Genomic DNA, 18215 nt, shown 5'->3' with positions numbered 1-18215 from the left:
TCAGTATAAAAATTAAACTAAAAATAATTGAGCAGGGAGGAGTTAATACAAGTTTCATTTCCAAGCAGGGTGGGGAAGCAAGGTATCTGTAAAACTATTATTGTATACTAGAAAATAATGAAGCTTTTTAAAAAAATGTTCAGATTTTAATCTTATTTGCAGGGTTGTGTTTTATCCATTTAGCTTTTTTATATGAGGTTTAGTTCTCCATTTTTTTTTTCAATTCTCACTCAGTTAATTAAATGTTGTGACTTACAAGGTTACTCATGATAATATTTTGTCTATCAGATTTCCTAGAAATATTGAAAGTACAATTTTTTTGCGCTAGATATTATCCCAATTTGCAGATTTCATTCTGTACTTGTATAAAGTATTTCTTTTGAATAAGTCGAATTCTGAAATAAGTTAATCCCCTCTTCTGCAGGTTAAATATTCTGTTATAGAGAACATAACAACAGCCTTGGAGCAGCCAGAATTATATGTTGGACAGGTTCCTAATGAGCAGTTGCTAGAGATCCTTCATAAAGGACTCGGAAAAGAAGCTGCTGTTGAAGATCTTGTCTGTAAACTTGTGGATCACCTGGCTAATCAGCATCTTGCCCTTCCAACTGCATTTGTTCAGCTCATTAGGGATCTTACCAAGGAGATGTCTCAGTGCTCTCTCATGCCCTACAATTATCATGTTGTTGATGTCTTTGATTTCTACGCGTCTGTACCGTTACTTGCCCCTCTCCTAACTAAACTTCCACAAGGTAAAATATTAGTTATTTTAATTAAACCTGATTATAGTTTTAAGGAAATAGAAATTTTCTTTTTGTATTGCATCACTATGTAAAAATTGGGAATTGCAAGTGAAATTCACGTAGAAAAAATGCTTTCTTTCCTGAATTAAATGTAAAATATGTTTGTTCAGTGTGCAAACTATGCCTTATATATAGCCTTATGCTTTAGTTTAAAATGGGTGACTGTATGAATAATATACTGTAATTAGAAAATAAAGATCCTGCTATGACAGACTGTATGACCCAACAAAATATGGGTCCTCTTTGGAGGCTTCCATATTCTGAGAGACAGGAAGACAGCATCAGCTCCAGGGAATTGATGTGACACCTCCCTGAATTCCCTGATGATCTTCCCAGTGCACCCCCAGCCTGTCAAGGATGCATCCTTGTGTGTTACTACCCACACGGATTGTGGAGTCAGTTTGATTTGTTTTGCAGAAAAAAAATTAGGTATACCTTAGTTTAACCAGACCACTGAGCTGATTAACAGCTCTCCTAGGGCTGGCCCGAAGGATTAGACTTATTTTATGTGGCTAAGAACCAATTGGTTACCTAGCAACGGGACCTACAGCGTATTGTGGAATCCAAACCACATTATACCAAGAAATGAATTTCTGTCACCAGAAATAAATTCCTCTAATTCTTCATTGGCCGGCCGGAGGCTCGAACTCGGGCCTAGCAGAGTGCTAGCCGAGAACTACTGACTCTTCCAACGAGGAACTATAGTTCTCTTCCAGGTCCACAGATGGCATATATTCCCAACTACCTAATTTTGTGGGTGGAGATGACTAAGCATTCTCCAAGCATGTAAGAGCCAGACTCTGTTCATATCCTTAAGTATTAGAAAGGGGAATTGAATCTGCCCCACATATGAACTGTAATATGCTTAGGATTCATTGCAAATGTCATTGGGAAAAACCTGGATTAGGTAAGGAACCTTTGCTTGTCCTTCCTTATCCTGGTATGAGTCTGACTAGGAAGACAGCTGACGATGAAGGATATCCCAATAAAGTCCTAACCACACAAAATGCCTATTAGGTGTGAGGTAGGACGTGTTCCAGTTCATCAGGAGGCCTTTTGATTGGAGTGTGTTGACTACCACTCACAGTTTTCTTAGGCACTCTTTTTTGGTGGCTCCCCCAATTAGCCAATCGTTTAGGTTATGCTACCAGTTGAATTCCTTCTTTTTGAGTTCTTGGACAATTGTTTTCGCTAATTTCATGAAGGTTATTTGTGCAATATCTAACCCAAAGAGCATGACCTTGAATCAGTACCTGTCCTTCCCTAATCAAAACCCTAGGAAAGGGTGGAAGGGAATTGTGATAAGAATGTGTTATGTGTCTTTCAGACTGACAGAAGCAGTCCAAGTCCCACACAGAATGAACGAACGTACTGTACTTTGGCAGCAGTAGTCATCTGGAAATTGCTAAACATAGTTCTTTTTGGACGCTAGGGTGCTACTCTGTGGCATCATAGAGCTCCCCCATAAGGTTTTCAAGAAGGTCTTTGCAACCTGAACCTTAACAGCCCTAGAATACTTTTGGAGCTATCTCTCATAGTCACTTTCAGAATACAGTAGTGGACAAGGTAGGACAGAAAAGAAATGAAAAATCACATGGAACTCAGAAGTGGCTTCCCCATCCGAGATGTGGCCCACAGGGACATGAAACTTCTGGGTAGCCACATCGGTTTGGAACTTTTCCCATTCAAAAGGAAGAATAGTGTTTTTTCTTTTGTGTAGTTGCCAGATACTGGGTTAGTACAAGTAAATAACTTTATTTCTACCATATTTTTATGCTTCCCCGTAACTGCAAAGTTCATAAATTCTGCTTTCACTTGATTAATTGTTATAGAAGTGAAGGGGCAGAAAGGTGGTGCCACCCAAAGGGGGTATTGGCTCTCCAGGATTATGGAGGTACCATAATTTTTGTTGAAACAGAAAAGGAGGTTGTCTCAATGGGTTTTGTTGCTGTACTAGTGGGGATGATGACTGTTTCCTTTGGCAGTTTCTAAATGTGTACTAAAGGATGGACCAAGCACCATTCAGTATTGGGAGAAAGCAGCTCTGTCCTGAAAATTCTACATATTCCACCTTAATCATCATTTTCCTTTTGTTGATGAGGTATTTGCCATCTGCCAGAAGGATACACATTGAAGTGTCATACCAAGGGTTACTGGTACTAGTATCAGGGATAGGTATTGGTGCTACTGATGCTTCTGGCTTCAGGGGGTTATAGGCTGAACTGGTCATGGTGTTAAACAAGTCAAAACTGAAAATGGGTCATATGTGTATGAGTCTTTTGGCTCTCAATGGATCCAAGCAACAGACATATTCTTCTTTGGCCTTGAGTTTTTTGTTACCTTGCTCCCAGGACCTAAATTTTTTTCTTGCTTGGATTAATTCCTGCACAGGTGGCTTTTGATGACTTTATAGTCTCTTTGGAGGAATTTAAAAAGTCTTGGAGCCAGCCTTCAACTCAGTGTTCAGAGCCTTTTTAAATTCCCATTGGGAATCCTCAGCAGCATCTCTGATGTAGTGATGCTCAGTATCAAGGGCTTCCATGATGCTGAGAGTTATCATGTTCAGAAGCTCTATCAAGCTTTGGACAGAATTTCTTTACTGGGGACCTCTATCCTGCACAAATTTGGCCTGGGTAGCCATGTTGTCACTGCACAGCAAAGGCTTGGGTGTTTATCATGAAGGACCATAGTCTCTGGAAAGAACAGGAACTTCAAGGGAAAGAGGGTGGGATCATTGGCAGCCCTCAATATCAGGCAGTTGCATGAATATAAAAGTATTTCTGGGAGAGGATGCTGGCCCTATCAGGGTCGTCCTCAACATCAAGCTATTGTATGGGTAAAAAGTCCTTAAGGGAGAGGTGGCCCTGTTAGGGTCCTCTTAACATCAAGTTTTTGCACTGGATAGCCGAGATACTCTTTCAAGGGATCCCTCTCATTCCAAAAGAATCAGTGCCCCTTGGTCTTCCAGGTTCAGGAGGGAAAGACAGTGGCAAGGTCCACTACATGCCTAATATTCAGGGCATCTGTCCCAATGTATGTCTCGTGATCTCCATTGGAGGATCTATAAGGGAATTCTTGAATACCCATATATTAAGTCTTTTGACAGACTATGTGCTGGCCTGTGAAAGGGATATCTTGTGCAGGTGGCATTTATGTTGATGTTGGAGGTTTCCACAGTTAGATACAGTGGGTATCTGATGCATTCATTTGTGCTTTCTGATCATAGCCAAGATGCTTGGAGGCAGTGTGACAGATTGATGGAAGCGTTGTATATAATCCTTCGAACATTGAACCAGTGTCGTCACGTTTCCGCGGAGGGGTTATTAAGTGTGTGCGTGCATATGTGCACTCTCTAATGGTATATTATGAGAGGAACATGTGCAGTGCTAGTGGATAGGAACAGCCACTGTGAGATCATTTATTTGCGGCCATAGGAAGTGAGTAAGATAACTCATTAACACTTATATTTTTTCAGACATTATGTGGAACACCCAGTTTTGTGTCGCAGTGAAACTCCTCTGTTTCTCCATTATGCATTTTCCTGTTCTGTTCTCCATTATGCATTTTTCTGTTTTGAATGTCTTTTCTTTGAACACCATTTCAGGTTTTAATATATACAGGTTGACCATCACTAATCCGGCAATCAGTAGTCTGGAACAATCAGTAATCCGGCACAAATTTCGGCTAGAGTAATTTCTAATGTTTACGCACTAATTTTCAAATTTCCCGGTCGCTGAGCTAACTCGCTCGCCGGCTGCTTCGATTTGGTGGTGCAGTGTGCTGCATCAACAAACTGGTAGCCTAGCCTACATTATACTGAACTCTATTCACATATTAACAGCATTATACAAACATCAACATAACGAATGTGCATCTTTTTCATGGATCTTTTAAAAAGTTATGCTTTACTACATTGTTTCCAATTAGTATATTCTCATATTGCTTTTTGTATTATAAATTGCAATCAATGTTTTGTTTTGGAATCGATATCGCCAAGATTTAACCAAGTTCAAAGCGCTTTTCTTGCTTCTAGTTAGCGTAAATGAATATGGATAGTTTATTTATTTGGGACAAGGATATTTTTTGTTATACGAAGTGTTTTTAAGTCGAAATATAACTTAAATAGGTCTCGTTGTGAAATTGATTTGGCTATTTTTTCGTTAATATATGACGTTTGCGGGAATCGCGGCTGGCCGTTTTGGGGGCATTTTTTTTTTTTTTTTTTTTAGTAAAAAAAATCAAGATTCCGTTCGCTATTTTCTCTTGATTTCATCATAATACGAGCTTTACGTATTTATCTTTAATCGGCGGGAAAACAGTAGTAATTTGTATTCTTTCATGACCAGTAGTTTTGATTAAAATACATTCTCTCCAGTTTTATTTATGGTCGAGTTTCATCCATGTTGCCAATGCACGATAATTGATAGTCATTAGCAGCTTGAATATTGTTTTCTCAGCTTCAGCTACAACTTGCAGCGTAAAGTTACTGTAGCAGTATATTTCCCTGCTGATCTTTTCTCCAAAGCGAACAAGGGTATAGTGTAAAAAATATATCAGTCCTATTGTACAGTACTTAACGTCATTTGTAACAACTATAGTAATTGTGTATTACCGTATGATGGTTGAAATACAAGCACAACAGTTGTTATGCGATACGATTATTAGCAAAACAACAGTTTCCCGTTCGGTTGTTTATGGCTGTACCTATTTACGCAAGAGTATAACGTTACTAACAATACTTTTATCATTCTCTTTTACTTTTTAACTAGCAGATGGAATAAAGAGATGGAGGAAAAGAAGTTGGTCTATTGTAAGTTGGTCTCTCTCGCCTGCCTGCGCCTGTTAAATCTAAAAATATTTCTAAATATTTTGTATCGGTATTAATTGCTAACCCCATCGAAACTCGAAATATCGTAAGTTGAATTATTGTAACTCGAGCACTACCTGTATTTGATAATTGTCTTTTCTTTATTAACCAACTTGTACTGACTTATGGGATATTTTAGTTCTAGGATGAGGTGCTTAGCTACTGTGTTTCGTGTATTCTAGCCTAATAAATGGCTAATCCGGCAAATTGGCTAATCCGGCACCCTCTAGGTCCCAATGATGCCGGATTAGTGATGGTCAACCTGTATGTTCTTTTAACAGGGATTCTTTTAACAGGGATTCTGGGTTTGTCCTGTGAGGACGAATATTTTGGAAGTGGTGGTGTTTAACATACTCTGTGACATTTATTTTGGTCTAGAATAATTGTGACCTTTTTATTTTGTTTGGTGACCAGGGTGTTAGTCACTAGTATTGGTTGGTCTAGAATCGTTAATTCTATGGATTGTGAGTCTGAATTTCCTCTAGTTATGGTTTCCATTTATATGGGGTGCGAGTCACTCCATTTCATGACCGTAGTTTTTGCTGAAATACTTTCGTTAAATTTGCAAATAAAGTCTAGTTTTCAGTGAGAGGAGTCGGTGAGAGAAAAATAATGTGCTGACCCAGTGCCGGCCATTTGCTACCAGAGAATCTTAGGGATGTAAGATGATTGATGCTGTTCTTAAAACAGATGCCGCAAGAGATTATGACCCTAATTGACCTTGTGTAGGGTCATAACACATATCTTGGCATACTGACCAGGACGTGGACATGGAATCTGCTTGGAAAAAGAGGGACATACTCTCTGTTAGAGCTCTTCTGGGAGGATGTACTCTCCTTCCCCTACACTTTTTAAAACCTCTGGACACAAGGGCTAGTTTAAAGCAAGCCTTTCTTTCATGGTTTGCTGCCAGGAGCATGTTGCTTATTTTGCACATGTCCAACTACTACCTAAATTCAGGTTTATACCATATGTTTATGGCGGGTGGTATGTGCCATCCCATTGGCAAATGGCAGATTATGCAGTTTGCAATGGGAAGAGCAACCTTTGGGTTGAGCTTATTAGCAGCCCTATAGCAAGGGAGACAAAAACCATGAGAAACAGTCAGATGCGAGAGTAAATGGAATGCACACCGGTATGTAACAGACTGACAGTGTTAGTATGACCTGGATAAGAACAAACTCAGGTTGGTAACATTCTTTTAGTGATAATACAATTATTGTTGTCATCCCTTTAAATTGTGAATAATGAGAGGTACAAAAACCAGGTTCAAATAGTTTAATATATCAACAAATAAAGAAGAGCAATCTCTATCTTAACGAGAGAAAACCCATGAATATCATAAAAAATGTGTTATACAAATGTGTGACCGTGACATTTGATTAAGCAACCAGTACAATGATGGCAGATATACATGACCTACAGGTATTGCAATACTGTAATAGTACAGCTTTGTAATGGTCTGGTATTCTGTTAAGAACTAACCTAGCAAATGAGATATAACATACCACTTATATGAACTTATTCACGTTGATTTTTCACTGTTATTGGCGCTTTAATGGCGCTTACAGCACCGTAACTTGAGTTTTGTTGCCATAACTTTATGTTGCATCAAGTTAGAATGCCATAAGCACCATTAACTTGATACCTATTCTTGCTGTTAGCACAGTCAATGGCGCTTCTAGCGCTGAAAAAGCGCCGTAAAATTGAATCACTGTAAGTCGGTGGTGCTGTAAGTTGAGGATGCACTATTGGGTGGCACATCTAAAATAGTTACTAAGTTTTTTAACAAGTTTATCCTTGTAAGTTCAATTTTGAATTTCAGGAGTATTTCTGACACATGTAGACTAGCGTATTTTTATAGTGAATGCTAGCCAAACAAAACTAAATTAAAATACCATATAAAAAGCTACATTGATTGATGCTTTGCTTTAAGTTAATATTGACTATTTAGTTAATATGTACTTGAGGAGATGTGTTCTGAAGCTTTTGAAAAGTGCTTAACAAACTGACATTCAAGTATCACCCATATTATATTGTATGGTACTGTGCCTCAGATTATTAACTATTGCAATGAAATGTGTTATAGCTCCCATTATTACACTGGTAACTAATTATAATTGAAACTTAGCTGAATATCAGTAACCAGGAGGAGGAGCCAAATTTTATTTCTTACAAAAAAATTGTGACATCACTATCCAGCAGAGTAATGCATACCAAGAGTAGATCCACCAAAATGCATTTTCCATTCCCATACAACACAAAACCCAATGATATTAAAGATAACTTGGGATATTTGTATAGTACATAATTCGTTTTAAAATGTTTTCAAATCACAGTATTGATATAAATAAAAAATGGACACCTAGTGTAAAACTAAGCTGTAAGTAGAACACACGGGAAACTGCAAGTCACCCTTAGCATTTCATAACCGAAGATAGGCTACAAAAATTAATTTTCCCTTTTCCTCCTTAGCAAAAATTGTCTACATACTGCATAAGGAAAAAATTGATTAATGATTTTCAGTAATAAAAATAAGATTTAAAATATGTCAAAGTTAACAGCAAAAAGAGAATGCATGACATAGCCTAGTAGCCTGATCCAAAATCCCCACCTTGAAGGATGCACCAGCTAGCATAATTTAACAGTTATGCTTAGCTTTCCTCAGCAAAAACTGCAACATTTCATCATCAACAGCACTTCAGCTGTGAAAATATTCCACAACATGGTTGCTGGAGTGGGTGTTTCATGAGACCAAAGATTAATAGGTGTTGTGGCTAACCAGTGCACTTTTGCCATATCTGCATTAGGAGGATGAATGGGAAAACTGGGTAGATGCTGTAGGCAAGGGAAAGACCCTCTTGCCATGACTCCTTTAATACTCTATCACTGCCAGAGAGGCACTATTCTGGCCAAGACCACCTATGAGAGAATACTTTGATATTGGTTGGTCTGTGGTATGGAGCTGTTGGGGGGGAACTGTAAGAGTAACTCCTTCAAGAATAAGCTGAGTGTATGCTATTATAAATGGTTTTTAAATGTTTACTCTTCCCTTTATTTTTGTTATTATCTTTTGTCAAATTATCATACAAAGCCCCAGTGTCTGGCTGATGTACTTAATATCTATTGAGTCATAATTCTTTCTGATGTTATAGTATGCCCTTGATCTTTTAATTGACCTTGATCAACACTTTCTTTCAGAATTTTCTCAGGATCGAACAGGTCGTGGTTATCATTACACACCTCTTGGAAGTCTTCTTGCTATTTCATGTCTCCCAAAGAACTTTGGACAGTCAAATGAATTTTTTGAGAAACCTTCTTCAAAGTTAAATCAAGCCCATAAGGATACAGAAAATAGTATATGGCAGGCCCAGAGTAAAATAAATGGAAGAATATATAAACTTTTTTATGCACTCTTAAAGGTAAGCCATTATATTGATATTTAGGCCAAGAATAGTTTTGGTAGAATCAGATGTTTTTATAAAGTGGTTGGAAGATTCAGTGAAGTACCTGTGACCCCCAGATTTCTTTTAATGATTTTGTAAAAATTTTTTGGTACTGCATATATAAATAGCCTTTTTATATATGTAACTTACCAAGTAATTACATTGCTTATAGTTTCACTTGCTAGCAGCTCAAAAATTTTGAAGTTCCCGGTAGCACTATTGTAGTTTAGATGACTGGTCCCCTCCCACTTTCGGGATAAGAGAGGAACAACTTCAACAGCGAGATTCAGTTGTTTTTCTGCCGGCTCCAGCAGTGGTTCAATTGTGAGCAGTCAGCGTAAATTTTGGCTTTTGTCACTTTTCCTTTTGAGATTCTACTTGGGGTGAAGTATTGATAGCCTATGGCTTTTGTATTTATGGTAGGTTCTCTCTTAGCGAGACCATTAATTTTCAGTTTAGGATGCTTTTTATTCAGTTTGACTTACATTATAACACAATTGTTGACTTCTTAGACTTAGCCTAGTATGTCTGACTCTAGTGCTGGTGGCCTATGCTGTTGCAGCAAAGTCTGCAGTACTAGTCTTACTAAAGAGAAATGTGACTCATTCTATGTGTGTAGAATGTAGGGGACAAGAGTGTTCAGTTGATCGAACCTGTGACGAATGTTCAGAGTGGAATGCTGGAAAATAGGAGGTTTTGGGGTCTCATTTAGCGAAATTAGACAGAGACAGGAAACGTAAGGAGGTCGCTAGAGCCAAAAAAGAGACAGTAAATAGCAAGATCATAGTTAGTTCTGCTGATGATGATATTCCTGCTTTACCTTTGCATGCTCCCACCGTGTCACCTGTTCCAATTCTCTGACTATTCAACCAACTCCTTTACCCAGCTCTCTCACGACCAAACCCGACCCCATTGCCAGCCTCAAGCTGAAACTCGTGCGTAATTTTGATGTCAAGATGGGGTTAATTGTGGATACAGGACTGTGACCCAGTGGGGTGCTTCAGTGCATGTTCTTATGGACAAAGTGGAAAAAAGTGCTAGTGTTAGTGAAGTGTCAGTGGAGGTGGCGGCTGATCGTCCAGCCGACGCCCATAGGCAGAGGTCACTGGCATACTCCCCTACACCTGGGAGCAGTCATACTGGAAGCCCAAGGGAGGTCAGTAGGGTCTGCCCAAGGGCAGTCATCACCTCAGTCGGACCTGTTGCAACTTCACAGGTCGCGGCAAAGGATAGCCGTTGGAAAGGCATACAACGGAAGTGAGCAGGCTATCCTTGAGTTCAGAGGCTTCCAGCCCTGAGAATAGGCGCTGCCGGCGCTTTAATGATGAATCGCGGCTGCTGAAAATGCCTGCGGCGGACATGGTCTGCTCCCTTCCAGTGCCTTACAAGAAATTTAGGGAGCTCCTGCAGCAGCCTTCATGTAGTTTCTGGGATTCCTCAGAATGCTTTTCTCCAGTGTATCCTGTGTGTGAGCCCAAGTGTTTGTCTGCTTTGAGACACTCCTCGTTGTCTCACGAGTGCCTAGTAGCGCCTGAGCTTCCAAGAGCAACTGACCTTCCAGCAACGCCCGAGCTCCCAAGAGCAACCGACCTCCCAGCAACGCCCAGATGCTCGGTAGAGCCCGAGCACCCAGTAGCGCCCGAGTGCCCATTAGTGCCTGTTCCTCTAGTTACGCCTGAGAGCTTGTCATCGCACAAGTGCCCTTCAGTGCTCAAGACTTTAGCTCACGGATGGACTTTGCCTTCCTTGGAACGCTCGGCACTTTCCCTGACATGTCTGGCACCTGATGCCAAATGCCTGACGACAGCTATCCTGACGCCTTAGGCAGACACAACGGACTCATCGCTAGCTCCCATTCAGCGTCAGCTGGCAGACATCTTAAATTTGCTCAAGAGAGAGCCTGCTTCTTCAGCCCAGCCCCCTCAAGATTTGATTCTTTCCCCTGTTTCATCGGAGGATGAAGATGAAGTTGGTGAAGTGGATCAGGGCTCCCCTCCAACAGCCCATGAAGCTTTATTGACGTACTTGCTGCAGAACTTTCCAGGATTCCTCTTGTCTCTGGCCCTGGCCTCCCCGGCTTCGACATTTTTCATCAGTGACAAGCCTCCTTCTGACTCCTCCAGGTTACCAAAGATGATGCTTTCATCTTCCGCTAGGGAGGCTCTCAATGATCTGGACGGCTGGCTCTCGGAGAAGAGAGAGCAGGGGAAGTCTTCCTTTCAGCTATCCTCCCTCTCTTCTTGTGCACTGGAGGTATTCTTTTTACTAGACCAGAGAAGCTCCCTCACTGGGAGTGGCTGCTCCCACAAGATTTAGAATTGCTCTTTGCTCCCTGAGGAAGTCACATCGGATCGGCTGAACGACCTGTCATGCACAGATAAGGGCATCAGAGATGGCTCTCAAGAGTTAGGCTCTCTCTACACGGTGGGAGTACTGAAGAAGAGAGAGCTCTGGTGCTTGTTCACTATAAAGAGTGTCACGGCTTGTCAGAAGTCTGCCCTATTGTATTCTCCTCATGATCGCCGGCGCCTCTTCCCTCAGTCTACTGTCGGCGACATTTCTTCGGAACTTCAGAAGAAAAGTACACAGGACCTTTTAGCTCGCTCGTTTAGACTTCCCAGGAAGTCTCCATCAATGAGTACCAGGACCCATGCTCCACTTCAGCCTCTGCCCTTTCGAGGTGGCAGAACCAGAGCCCAGTCTAGGCCTAGGACGAACCTCTGCTTCTCGTCCTGACCTTTTAAGAAGCCCTCTTCCAAGCCTGCTGCTCAGAAGTGAGGATCCTTTCTTCCATGTACCAGTAGGAGCGAGGCTCCTCCATTACTGGGAGAGGTGGAGCACAAGAGGAGCGGAGGAGTGGATTGTGTCTGCTAAAACAGCCTCCATCCCATTCAGGGAAGCCCCCATTAGTCAACATGTCTATCATGTTGACCACTTGCTAGTAGGATCCAAAGTGTTCGGCCCTCCAGCAGTGTCAGCCCTCCTCGAGAAGACAGCCATCGAGGAAGTCGGAGAAATCCAGTTGGACGGTTTTTACAACCATCTCTTCGTTGTCCCCAAGGCATCAGGGGGTTGAAGGCCAGTACTGGACATAAGCGCCTTCAATTTTTTTGTCAAAAAGACAAAATTCAAGATGGAAGCAAGTCAGTCTGTCATGTCATCCATTCACCAGGGCGACTGGATGACAACTATAGACATGCAAGATGCCTATTTCTACATTCCTATACATCTAGAATTCAGGAAATATCTAAGTTTTGTGTTTCACAACAGAGTGCACCAGATTCCGGCCTTATGCTTCGGCCTTTCGATTGCCCCGCAAGTGTTCTCCCAAGTCCTTGCTCTGCTCTCCAAGTGGCTTCATCTGATGGGGATAAACATCTCCTTCTTAATAGACGATTGGCTCCTTCGATCGTCATCGAAAAAGACCCTTTGTTTATCACAAGAGTTGGATCTGCTAATCAACCTTCAGAAGTCCCAGCTGGTTCCACCAAGGATTGTCCACTCTGGCCCTGACAGGGTTTAGACTGTCAGGAAACTCCTCAGATAGAAGGGGTTTTCAAGAGCAACTTCAGAGGCTATTGCCAAATGTAGGCGCTCCTCTTCTGACAAAATCTATCAAGCCAAGTGGATAATCTTCAGAGCCTGATGTAGAAGACATGACATCTCATCTTCTAAGACGTCTGTAATAGACATTGCTGAATTTCTCCTGTACTTAAGGACATCTAGGGGCCTGTCCTCCTCTATAGTCAGAGGATACAGGGCTATGTTGAGTGTGGTTTTTTGGCACAGAGGTATGAATCTCTCTGCTAATCAGGACCTGTCCAATCTCATAAAATCCTCCGATACCTCCAGGTCCAAGGGGCAAGAGGCCGTCTCTTGGAATCTGGACATAGTTTTGAAGTGGCTCTCTGGACTCCACTTCGAGCCTCTTCGTTCTGCTTCACTACGCGATCTTACCTGGAAGACCCTCTTTCTTGTGACATTAGTGACCGCCAACAGGTCAGTGAAGTGCATGCTCTTGACAAGAGAGTGGATTTTCTCAGTTTGATGCTGTATGTTCCTTCACCCTGGGCTTTTTAGCAAAGAATGAAGACCCAACCAAGCCCTGGCCTCGTTCCTTCACTATTAAAAGCCTGATGGAAATACAAGGCTCAGATGAGGATGAGAGAGTTCTGTGCCCAGTGAGAGCACTGCGGTACTACAGGCAGTCCCCGGTTATTGGCGGGCTCAGTTATCGGCGATCCGGTTTCACGGCACTTGACTAGCGATGAAAATCGGTGATTTTTGGTGCCGAAAATCACTGATTTCCACTTACGGTGTGTTAATTGGGTATTGGCACTGATACATAGGACTTTAATATCAGGCATTTCATCGTGTTGCAGTGTTAGTGTAAAAAAACTGAATAGGTAACTGCAGAACCTTTTCAGGGTGTAGGCAGTGTCTTTGATATACTGTACTGATATATCCAGAAAGGAAAGGGGAGTGTACTCAAGAAGGTTACTTCCATGACTGATTGGACATTATAACTTTTGGTTCAGGAGGCATGAGGTCTTAGAGCCTGGGTTGCTTTTCTTTGAACATTTTCCCCTTACAGAACCCATTAAGGTAGGCATTGTCCTGAGGTTTGTTTCTGGGAGAGCCACTGTCACTCATAGACAGCCTCGGCAGGAAGATTCAGGGTATTCCTTCAGAATGGTTGCACCTTCCTGGTATATGCTTAGCCTGATAGCACTGTTGATGTACCCTTTTGTTGCAATGTCCTTACTAGGTCAGTCAAGTTCCCAACATTTTACTATGGTACTCTAGTTTTTGGACAGCTTTCATGTCAAATCCCATGAGTGGAAAAGTGAATGTAAAAGAGTTTATAATGGTGGGAAGTGCATGGACATAGCCTTTGGTAACAGAGTTGATTATGCCAGCTTTGTTTTGTTATGCATGCCACGCCTTTGTAATGGAGATATTTTTCGATGATAACTGGTGTGAAGTCCCTTTGCAGTTTTCCTATCTGTCATTTGTTTCATGCCAAGGATGAAAAGGGGCTTTTCTTTCCATGCCAGAATAGTTCATTTGTATCAGCAGGAATCATGGGAGTCAGGAGGCATCCTTCCAAACTTCTTCCAAGAGAAATATGAAGCAAGAAACCAGAACTCCATTTTGTTCTGGCTCATACAAGTTAATGTATTTTAAGGAACGGAAATTTAACAAGTTACAAACAAAGATAAGGTTTTTGTCCTGGAGATCAGAGTTTTTTTTTTTTTTTTACTTTTTGAACGCCATTTGAATGGCGATGCATGTTAATGGCACGCTTTGAGGATGTTATGCAGGGTTTGTGAGCTTATAACTTAGGCATGCAGTGCACAAGTGGTTAGGCTCTTAATTGTTGGATCCTCAGGTTAGGTTCTTAATTCTGTAGATTTCACATCTTCATCTTATCCAAACTTATCATTTCCATTATGACCCTTCGGGAGTTTTGTATATTAGGTGCTGTGTAGAGTTTTTGTTTATGTGGCATTTGATGGATAAGTGCTTTTCCCTGTTCCAGTTTCACTTGTAGGAGTACCTTTTGGGAGTATGTGTCTCTTGACTAGCTGCATTCCTTGTCAGTTCTGATGTGAGGGTGGACTTTGCAATTCAAATAATCTGAATTACTAACCCTCGAGTTACTTTTGGATATGAGGGTTTCAGTTTCAGACAGCTTCCTATATGTTTTCGAAAGAAAATATTTTTGGCTCAGATCAGTTAGATCAGTCCCAGGTGCTGTCAGGTGGATATTGATTTTATTAGCTTATATCCTTTCACCTAAATTGCAGTTTGCACGAATCATAAGTACAGTAATATGTTTGTTGTGAGACAAATGTAATTTTTTAAAAGAAATTTAGAATTCTTTCATACTAATGCTCTTGTTAACGTGAGTTAATTCTCCAAACCTTGCATTTCTCACTGTACATAGATCAGACACCATGAATACTGACTATTATTGCTTTTAGGATCTGGATCCTGAGTGTCTGCTCACAAGTGCTTTGATGATGGCAATTCTCTCTCTTTATTTCAGGGGGATTATAGCACCTGGACTGAAGAATTTGTCAAACAATTGTCTTAGATATATTGTCAACACTTCATTAAAATTACTCAAAGTGCAGTATTCAAAAGATAAAACAGTAATTTTTAATAGAAAATCATGAAAAATAAAAAGCTAAAGACTATTTAATTGCATGTGTAGGCAACAAGTTAATAACAGACGTCATTAAGACCTTGTTCAGTTGAAAATTATCTGCTGGCAATATGCAGTTAGGAATACTGATGATTAAGGACAATTCACTCATCATCCATATAAGAATTCTTTAGAGCCAAATACTTTTTTACCCCCAAGGCAGTCATTGGTGTGACCGTATATTGTTTAGATTGAAAAGTGTAATAGTCAAATTATGATATCTGGCTTTGGTTTATGTTTTACCCTTGTCAACAGTGACCATCCTGTTTGACTGCGTTAAACTACTATTAGGAATGCAAGCATTCTCTTCTATTTTTGGTTTGTTTCCAGTAAGTAATTGTATTGTTGTCAGCAGATATTGCAGTATAGCACAGAAAAAAATACATTAAGGTTTCATATCATCAAAATTAAAAGATGTTAAATTGCAATACAGTAGTTGTGTACTTTCCTCAGGGCATTTCATGAAAATACTCATTATTTGTAAAGTTAAAAATTTTTTAATTGTCAAAATCTTAACATGTAGAAATGTAGGACTACATAACTTCAGTGCTTTTGAAAACAGAGAGAGAATGGAGATATGCATGAGAGAATGCAAGTCTCTGCAGTTAAAGCAGAAGTGTCCCATTTTTGTTAATCTACAAATGGTGAAAATACTGTACTACCACAATGGAACCAAAGTCCCATAAAGTCTGTTTAAGACAAATATAAAGGAACTTAACTAAATTAACCTTTTAACAAAACACAGCCAAGGTGCTTACTTATCAAACCTAGAACAAAAATAAAACAGCCCATAGGTTTGACCTTGGCACTCTTAGATCTACAGTACGTTATTGTTGATTTGGAAAGATTGGGAGCAAATACCTTTTTTTTTTTTTTTATAAGATGGAGAGTTTTAAGAGAATTATTATTACTGTCACAGCCTGCCTAAGCGCAACGGCTGTTATAAAATAGCTGCCAGTAAAACAAAACACATGAATGAACATAGAGAGCGAAATATTAAACATCAAATATTAAGTTAAATTACTCTCTTCAAGGCGTAATTACCATCAGTGAACACTTAACAATTTAGTAACAAATAATAATAAGCAAAAGGTCATGAAATAGTTACACACAACCCCAGTATATAAATGTTAAGTAATAAGAATAAATCCTTGGCAGTGCTGTGGTGAAGGAAAATCTTCTCTTTCTGGTTCACCACTTGGGAGGAGATTGGTTAACGATTTGCAAGCTGAGTTCTTGAGTCACACACAATAAAGCATCCCTCTGAAAGAGAGAGGCGTTGAATTAAATGTAGAACTGGTGTGAAGTGGAGCCCTAACACCATATAACTGAGCTATTAAGTTTTCATTAACTAACAACATGCCCGTGAATGTCACAGCCAGTAAAGACTCATTTTAATCACTTTTCCTAAATTGGAATTAAACTATACATGTAAACGATAGATGGCTTTGGCATAGAGAGTTTGTATGGGGTCCAAGGTGGGACTTGGGATGTCGTAGGAGAGAGAGGGCACGTGAATATCGTGGTAAGGACTTGGGAGAAGGTTTCTGGGCAAAAAGAAGGATGAGAGAATTAGGAAGAAGGAAATAAGGTTGCCGTAAGCCCTGTGCACTGGTTAGACTCACCTTGGGATATCCTTGTGTTGCGGGCATGTCCGTCTACAGTAAGAGCAGGGGATAAGACATAACAGCAGTGTCTCACAAGATGGCGAATGCTGCAGGTCACGTGACACTCCAGAGAACTCATGGCATAAATAGATAGGATTGGGGAGTGGTTAATGGAGAGAGAGAGAGAGAGAGAGAGAGAGAGAGAGACTGCTGATTTGGGTGCTATCTTGGGCCTCTATGCATCAGTCATCTTAAAGGGTGGCTTGTGGAGCGAGGTTAAACCTTTGTCCCATAAGATTATTGACAACATAACCCAGTACAGTAACTTGAAAAGTTTGCTGATTATGAATGAGGTTGAGAATGGCAAGGTTTCTACACAACAAAAGAAAATGCAACTTTTGAGTTTTAAAGTATATGCAGCAATAGCAAAAGGCACACTAATTTGGGTGCTTTACATGAGTAAGACATTGGTTAGGGGGTTCATAGGTATGGCCTATGATGTCAGGTAAGATTTATCCTTTTCACCAATACAGGGATTTAGCAAGCTTCTAACTGCTGCAGGATAAAGGTGCCATGACTACTGGTGCTTTCAGTGATGTTTTTTGTGATGATGATGATTCGGCTCTGCAGTCGGATGGAGAAATTTAGCAATGCCTTAAGTAAATTGTATTTGGTCATGTAATGAGCCATGTCCTAGGAGGAATGCAACTCGTGGGGGTAGACCTCGACATTAGACCTAATGGAGCTGCCAGCCTGGCAGTACTGGGTTCCCAGTCCAGAATGGGAACATTGAATAACTGTGGTTCCTCCTGGCACAACTCACCACTGCATTTTTTCCACTCCTGTTGGATCTGTCAGTGGTGATGACTTCCCTTCAAAAATAAATAATAGTTTTTCAGATGTCCATTATTTTCACAAGGGCATGGCATCTTAAAACAATGAATTGGACTATTCTTGATTCCAGCAAAAAGGGAGCTGAGGATTAGATAAGTGAAGAATTCAACGTAAGAGGATTAGGGTTAGGAATTAGCCAAAGCAATTAGGGAATTGGCATTCCTGAAATTGTAAGGTGTCTTGTGGAAACATGTTTGTCAAATCTGATAGACAGGCAGATATATAGGTGTTATAAAAGTATACAAGTGAGGAATAGGGGTAATATGAATAAAAAGGGAGATAGAAATACTTTTATGAAAAAGTAAAAACTGAAAACATTGCCATGATTTTTGTATGTGCTAGAAATATGCAAAAGTAAAAGAAGAAAAACTTTGACAAGATTTTAAT

At 40.3% G+C, this 18215-nt stretch overlaps 1 protein-coding gene across 2 annotated transcripts in view; it reads left to right on the top strand.

Annotated features, from left to right (window-relative positions):
* Ube4A (Ubiquitination factor E4A) overlaps positions 1 to 18215 on the top strand; it is a 93636-nt gene that overhangs the window by 42194 nt on the left and 33227 nt on the right. For both annotated transcript variants that reach the window (XM_067095563.1, XM_067095564.1), the window contains 2 exons: positions 425 to 752; positions 8872 to 9092. In XM_067095563.1, coding sequence (XP_066951664.1) covers positions 425 to 752; positions 8872 to 9092 — 549 coding nt within the window. The remainder of the gene's footprint in view (positions 1 to 424; positions 753 to 8871; positions 9093 to 18215) is intronic.

This window comes from Macrobrachium rosenbergii, chromosome 51 (genome assembly GCF_040412425.1).
Source record: "Macrobrachium rosenbergii isolate ZJJX-2024 chromosome 51, ASM4041242v1, whole genome shotgun sequence".
Classification (NCBI taxonomy): domain Eukaryota; kingdom Metazoa; phylum Arthropoda; class Malacostraca; order Decapoda; family Palaemonidae; genus Macrobrachium; species Macrobrachium rosenbergii.
This window is presented reverse-complemented; position numbering and strand designations above follow the sequence as displayed.